This window comes from Saprolegnia parasitica (genome assembly GCF_000151545.1).
Source record: "Saprolegnia parasitica CBS 223.65 unplaced genomic scaffold supercont2.69, whole genome shotgun sequence".
Taxonomy (NCBI): Eukaryota; Oomycota; class Saprolegniomycetes; order Saprolegniales; family Saprolegniaceae; genus Saprolegnia; species Saprolegnia parasitica.
In genome coordinates this window covers 120,081-127,491 of record NW_012156463.1, presented here as the reverse complement: position 1 = coordinate 127,491, position 7,411 = coordinate 120,081, and the positions used below count along the sequence as shown (strand labels likewise).

The window sequence follows — 7,411 nt, the reverse complement described above, 5'->3', positions numbered from 1 at the left end:
GAGACGTGGTAGCGCATCGAGCTCCGGGCTCGACGCTGGAAATTTCGTCTGGTACGATGCCACTCGTTGTGCTCGCTTTACCGCCACGCGACTGGTGCGCGTGAGCTGTGCGCGTGTGGCTTGGACGGCGCACTACGAAAGACAAGCACGACCGGCCATTGAGGTCGCTTACTCGCACGCGCATCGTCGGCCACTTGCCGCGGAGCTGCGGCAGTCCATAGTTCTGCAACTGCCGATGCAACGGCCGCAACGGTCGGCGGGTTCGTGTCGAAGATACGAAGATCCGGATTTCGAACTTCGACGAACTTCGAGTGTTAGATTCAATTACTTCAATTTAGACCAATGCCTGGTCTCCGGCCTGTGCCGTTTAAATAAAATCGACCAATGCCTGGTCTCCATTTCCGAATTATAGCCAATGCCTAGTCTCTATTCCACCCACATCCTACGAGGTAGTCCCCAGGTAGTCCCCCCATCAAATACTTGGCGCTCGCCTTGGACCGATAATTATACGCGCAGTGAGCCCTCGTCAACACGCAGAGTCCCACGTCAGCAAGATCGGTCCATGCGTTCAAGACATTTCGGCAGCACGCCCGATAGCGTATTGCCGCCTCCCCCGCCTTTTGCTGCGCCAAGGCCTGGTGGCGCCAACCTTGTTTTTATATAATAAATAGCGCTTTCTATTATCGATATCACTCTCTAAACCAGACATGATTGGCTGCTCTCAATGCACTTTCCAAAAAATGACGACGGCGTACGAGGACGCGATCGCGCACCTTGGTGCGCCCGGCTCGTTCGTCGCAATCGGCACGATCCGGAAGCGCGTCTCATGTGTGATCCGGATCCGAGGCATCAACGAGCCGCTGACGTGGCCGCTCGAGAGCGCTCAGGCCAAGCAGATTCGCGACGTCTATCCCAACAAGATCATTCCGGCGGCCGCCATGAACATCGTATTCTTCGGCATGGGCAGCATGCTCACGGAAGCTTATAACGACACCGAGACTGAGCTCGGTCTCTCCGGCTACGCATTGCATCGTCTCTCGCACATGGTGCTCGACGACGTCGGCGACAGCGACGGCCTCCGCTGGATCCCGACAACGGACTTTGACGATGATCCAGAAAACGATCGCATTGCGGAACGAACGATTGGAACGCTCGTCTTCGTGCTGCCGTCGGCGTACACGGGTGGCGTCCTCACCTACTCGCACGGCGAGAGCACGGGCCGGACGCTGGACGCAAGCCAAGCCGTCCGCAAGACGCCGTATGCGGCTGCGTTTACATCGACCACCATCGTCTCCGCGCCCATCACGTCTGGTTGCCGCGTCGCGCTCGTCTATCATATGTACTACAAGGATGTGCACCCGCGCATGCGCGTGGCGCCAGTCGACCCGGACGCCGGCATCGCGGCGCAGACGGCGCTTCGGGCACTCGCACAAGCAGCGACGCGGCCCTACCAGCTGCTGGCCATGCCTCTACTGCCTCTCAATGGCGAGGTCTGTTTTGGGAACCTCACCGCCCACGACTACGCGGTTGTGGATGCGCTCGTCGCCACCGACTGCTTTGACGTGGCGCTCGCCACCCTCGACGACCGGCTGGTGACCGAAGAAGATGTATCCGAGTACGGGACAGAGTATGCCGTCCGCACGACGCTCTATCTGCACCGCGCGTGCAGGTCCAAGTTGGGCAATCTGTCCTCCGATGCGAAGGAGGCGTATAAACCACATGCGTACTTGTACCACCGGCCCGAATGGCAACCGCCGGTCACCGTCCTCGCGTTTTGGCCCAAGCGCCATCGTGCGTGGCTTGTGCACGGCGACAACCTCGTCGACATGGTTGTCTCCAAACTGACGGCGCCACGCAGCGGCAACGTCCCTGACGACCTCCGCGAGCTCGGGCTTGCGGCCATCTTTGCCTACCACAAAAAGGGTACTTTGTTTTGTACGCGTGCGCTCACACCATGGCGTGTATAGAAAGCGATTTTGGGTCGTTGTGGGGCTGGAGTGACAAGGGACCTCTCTCGCCACTCGAGAAGATTCAGCTCATTCTATACGCGCTCGACGACGACCTTGATCTCACCGCCTCCTTCGTTCGCGACGTGCTTGCTCTCGGGTATAGCATTTCTGTTGCCAACGTCGCCATCTGGCTCCACGATCTCTTGACGACGTTTGGCTGGGAACCATTCTTGCCGGCGATGCTCGGACTCGTCCACCGCTGGATGAAATACAATTCGACCGCAGCTCTTGAGCTGCTCACGAGCTTGGCTGGCCTCGTCAACGACGACAAGGCGGTCTGTCCACCACTGCGACAGCCGCTCCAAGCCGAGCTCTTCAAGCGGTGTTATGACGTCGTGCTGGCGACGCCTGGCCTCGTCCCGAAATTGTTCCGCTCCGAGGAAGGCTGGTACGGCCACGGCCCGGACTTTCTCAAGAACGTCCTCTTGCTCGAGCATTATGTGACAACGACGGCACCGCAGCTCGGTGAAGCCAACTACGTCGGTCATCGCCTGCCGCCGGTGCTGGTCGCTGCTGTCGATAGCTACGTATTTGCACCTCGCCCGTCGATCATGGACATGCTACCAGACTCTGCCGCCAACATCATCAGCGACATTGCTGTCGGTCTTGCCTCTGCGGCAGTGTGCCAGCCATCGCTGCCACTGCCATCAAAGGCCATTGATCGTATTCTACGCGCAGTGACCGATCCAGACCTTGACTGGTACTCGATGCGACGCATCCGTGTGGATGGCATCCAGAGCGTCCTCTACTTGGCGCTCGCGACCAACCGAGTCGACGCGGCGCTGTTTGAGCAATGTGTTATCCTCTGGGACCCCAAGTTGCTGCCAGCGCTGCGGACTCTCTGCGCCACGCAGTGTCCCAACTTCAGCACAATATCGCCTCTCGTGATTGCGTACATCCGCCGCTTGCCAAAGTCGCTCGTTACACCCGACTGTTGGCGCTCCAGCTGGTATACAGACGACGAGAAGATCTACAAAGATGCGTCCGTCGCGATTGGTGTCCTGCTCTTGCTCGATGCGATCGACCTCCTCCAGTGGCTCTCGCCCACGACTGTTGTCCCCTTCCTTCGGGCGTGGCTTGCGGCGCTGCCAAGGACGCTCGAGGCGACGCACTCGCTCCTGGCGCCGGTAGTGATGCATGGCCCGACAGTCAAAGTGCTGTGGCGCTTGGCAAGCCAGCTCATTGCGCGCTTTGAGGCGCTTCCGAGTCTCCCGACGTACGTCAGCTTTGCGATGTGCGACATCAAGCTCGAGCCGGCGCATTGTACGCAATGCCGTGAAGTGCACAAGTTTCTGCAAAGCCCTGATGATGCCGAGCTCATTCTATACCACTGTGGTCTGTGCAATGCGATCGTCCGCGTCATCAACGCCCACTCGACCCGTCTCGCCTCGCCTCCACACAGCTACGATGGATATTCCCGTACCATTTTGAAGCGGCCCCAGCCTGGCCAAGTGACGGAGACCGAGTGGAAGGCACACGTGGTCGCCATCCAGAGAATGGCCAGCACAGCCACCGTTGTCGCCACTGTCAAGGAACGACTGCGGTTGGCCAACGACGAGAGAAAGACGACCAAGCACCCGTGTCAAAGCGACCCCGGCAGCATCACGAGTAGTTCAAACCCACGAAGCACATCATCATTGCATATTATAAAGACAGGCCGTGCCTTCGTGTCCTTTGCTGTTTTGGCGACCACCATTCGATTTTTTTAGAGCGATCACTACACTCGTCAGGACCGCTGCCTCTGTACGGTGCTTTTCGAGCTCGGCCACTGAGATTTGGCCACGATATATTCAATAGGCGGTAGATGTCGACCGAAGGTGTCGATGCGCTTGACACAGCAAAACCAGATCTGCCAACAACGTGAGCTCGTCGGCCCGACGCTTTTCCTTCATGTCGAGGCTGCCCAAGACGCGTTTCGGCGGTGATGGGCACGTGCGCTGGCCATTTTGCTGATGTTGTAGCGGTATGTTCAGAGACTTCGCAGTAGCACTGCGCAAGGCTCAACCCAGGCAAGAGCACAACACGAGCTTAGCAGCGCACAAGCCTGCAAGGCCGGTGGAAAGGGAGCGTCAAATGAAGCGAGAGCGAGATTCCGCCACTCAAAAACCACCTTCTGTGAGAGTATATGACATGGGCATCATCGATTCTTAAAGGCCATCGTTGGAGATACCTGAGACGAATGCGGCGTCTCTCTCATGTGCGTATTCTGGCGCCTCCATGGAGTAGACGGGGTGTATCCGAGTCAGCGTCGATCCTTGCACCCCCCAAGCTCAAACGTGAATTGTAGCCAATCATGTCCTGTTTATCGAGCTCTATATATAGACTTGCTATTTAATAAGCCGACGCCGATTGGGTGCAATGCAATCAGGTTGCACTTTCCAGCCATGAGCGCCTACGAGACGGCGTACGAGCTCCTTGACGCCCCAGGCACGTTTGCAACGATTGGCACGTTGAAGAACCCATCGCCGTTCCTCTTTACGCTCCGTGGGATGGACGAGCCACTCGCGTGGCCGCTCTGCAGCGCGCAGGCGCGAGAGATCGCAGCGCTCTTCCCCGACACCAAGATCATCCCGGCGTGTTGAACGAGCGGTACCGTGATGGCCTCGACGACATCTTGCAGGAGGCGCACGAAGCGTGCGAATCCAACTTGGTGCCATCGGATGCCTTCTACGTGAATCTCTCGCACATGGTTCTCGATGACGACGGCGACAGCAACTGTCTTCGCCCCTTGCCCGCCGCCGACGAGGACGAAGCCGCGCGGACGTTTGGCACACTCGTCGCGCTTCTTCCGTCGGCGCACGCAGGAGGCGTCGTGACCTTCTCCCATCGTAACGAGACGCAGCGATTCAACGACGATGCCTCGTTGCTGCATGCAGCGTACGCTACCACGTTTCTCTCCACGTCCATCTCGTCCTCGCCCATCACATCTGGTCGCCGCGCCGCGCTGGTCTACCGTGTTGTCTATGTCGCTGTGCACTTCAACATGCGCTTCAACCCGCCCGTGCAAGATGCTGCGATTGCTGCGTTTCGAGCGCTCGGTCTCTCGGTGACGGAACCGCACCACCGGATCGGTTTCGACGTCACATTGCCAGAGGTGCTGCCAATGTATGGCATTGACGGCGAGCAGGGTCATGTTTATTTCAATTGCTCGATGAGATGCCCAGAGCTCTCGTGCACGCTTTGCTTGCGACGGGCTGCTTTGATGTCGGCCTTGCTGCTTTTCGCAAGTCCAACAGGAACGATAAAGTCGTGAGCAAGCTTTGTCCGCATCCCGAGTGCGACATGCCGCCGTCCGTCGTCGCTAGCTGGAAAAGTATCCAGTGGTTTCTACAACTTCAGTCCATCGACCAAGACACCGTCGAGTGCCCGGAACACGCCATCGTGTTTTGGCCCAAGCGTCACCGGGCGTGGCTCGTCGGTATCGCCGACGCCCTCGCGTTCGTCGCCTCCCATTTCGCTGCAGCCCAGCCTCGTGACAGCAACCTCCTCGGTCTCGCAGACCCGCGCGAGCTTGTCATGGCTGCCATGTCGGCTTTTAACGTCCAAGACCGCAATTCTGGCTGGCACGAGTCCTCTGAAGCATTTGCCGCGAGACACAAGCCGTCGCTACTATCGCAGATGCAGCGCATCTTGGTCGCGTACAACGACTTTGAACTCACAACGACCTTTCTTCGCGACTGCATTTCGATCACGAACGACGTTCCGCTCGCTGAAGTCGCCGTCTGGCTCCATGGTCTCTTGACGACCCATGGCTGGGAGCGCTTCGAGCCAGCAATGCTCGGGCTCGTCCAGCGCTGGATTCGAACGACACCGATTGCGACGCTCCGGCTGCTCACGAGCTTGGCTGGCCTTGACACGGACGACAAGGCGGTGTGTCCACCACTCCTTCAGCCATTCGAGGCCGAGCTTTTCAAGCGCTGCTACCACATTGTACGCGCGACGCCCGACTTCGGACGCAGCCTTTTGAACGCTAAGAACGACTCCTATGGCCGCGGCTCGGACTTTGTCAAGTACAGTCTCTTGCTCGAGCACTACGTGACGACCATCGCGCTGCAACGGGCGGATGCCAACTTTGTGGGCCACTGGTTGCCACCGGTGCTCGTCGCTGCAGTCGACACCTTTCTTTTTCCAGCGCACCCGTCTATCCTCTTGACGCTGGCTACCACGGACGCCGATCCGCTCATGGTCGTTGCGGTCGGCCTGGCCTCAGCCGCGCTCACTGCGCCATCGCTGCGACTGCCAACGACCGTTCTCGATGGCATCTTTTGTGCATTGGAGCAACTGCCACCGCGACGGCCGCGGGAAAAAACCTCGGCCGATCGGGACTTCAACTTGCCCATTCCACAGACCGTCACGAGCGTCGACGCTGTTCGCAGCGTGCTCGTCTTGGCACAGCGAGCGAACCGTCTTGATGCGACTTTTTTTGACACGTGCGTCGATCGCTACGGGCTCTTTATACTGCCAGCCATCCGCCCGTTGGCAAGCAACCAAGTCCACCTCGGCGCCTTGCATTCGCTCGTCGTCGAGTACATCCACCGCTCGATCCATGCGCTTCTCGACAAGACGGCGTGGCCAGACCTCCACGAAGTCGTTGCGTACCGTCAGCACGGCGGGCGATCCGTGTCCATGGGCGTCCATCTCACGCGCGAGGCCGTCATGCTTCTCCAGTCCTATGCACAAGACAGCGTCGCGTCATTTGCGACGGCGTGGCTGAAGGCGCTACCGACGGACATCCGCACGACGCACAAGCTCCTCGTGCCCCTCGTGGACCTTCTGCCGCGCAACGTGGCGGCGTATCGACTGCTGGCGGCGGCGTCCATTGCTCGGTTCGACGCGACGCCGCCGCTTTCACCGGTGGTGGACTTTGCACTGCGCGACGTGGCTCTGGACCCGACGCACTGCAGTCAGTGCAAGACAACACGAACCTTCTTGGACGACCCAGCCAATAACGTGTCCGAGAACATCGCGATGTCGTGGGCAAGCCCCGAGCAGTGCCCAAACGTCCTCGGCCTTTTGCAGACCCACGCATCGCGCGTGATCCAGGTCGAGCCCCGGCGCGATTGGCTGGAGGCTTGCAGCTACCGCCTTTTCAAAGTGACCCAGCCCGGTCAAGTTTCGGTGGCCCAACTCGGGAAGCACCGTGCAACGGCAAGGATCCTAGCGAGCGTAGCGGAAGCTGTGGTGCGCTTCAAGACGACACTGCGACGGATCGACAACAATGCAGAAGACCCTTTGAAGCCACGCCCGTCCAAGCGCCATCGCCACGGATAAAGAGTACTTTCAACATGACGTGGCAACGTGAATACTAGTAGAGAGAAATACTCCAGAGTGGTAATACGCACCACCTGGTGACACCAGCCACTGGCGATTACCAAAAGTTTTTGTGAACACGAAAGCAGTCA

At 59.0% G+C, this 7,411-nt stretch overlaps 2 protein-coding genes across 2 annotated transcripts; both read left to right on the top strand.

The window, feature by feature from the left end:
* Nucleotides 1-740: 740 nt before the first annotated feature.
* On the top strand, nucleotides 741-3,718 carry SPRG_09989 (hypothetical protein; the record flags this gene model as incomplete). Its single annotated transcript, XM_012350743.1, has 2 exons — nucleotides 741-1,923; nucleotides 1,968-3,718. 2 exons carry the CDS (start codon nucleotides 741-743, stop codon nucleotides 3,716-3,718), a joined length of 2,934 nt encoding a protein of 977 aa, XP_012206133.1.
* Nucleotides 3,719-4,393: 675 nt separating this feature from the next.
* On the top strand, nucleotides 4,394-7,280 carry SPRG_09988 (hypothetical protein; the record flags this gene model as incomplete). Its single annotated transcript, XM_012350742.1, has 3 exons — nucleotides 4,394-4,586; nucleotides 4,643-5,114; nucleotides 5,174-7,280. 3 exons carry the CDS (start codon nucleotides 4,394-4,396, stop codon nucleotides 7,278-7,280), a joined length of 2,772 nt encoding a protein of 923 aa, XP_012206132.1.
* Between the last annotated feature and the right edge of the window lie 131 nt (nucleotides 7,281-7,411).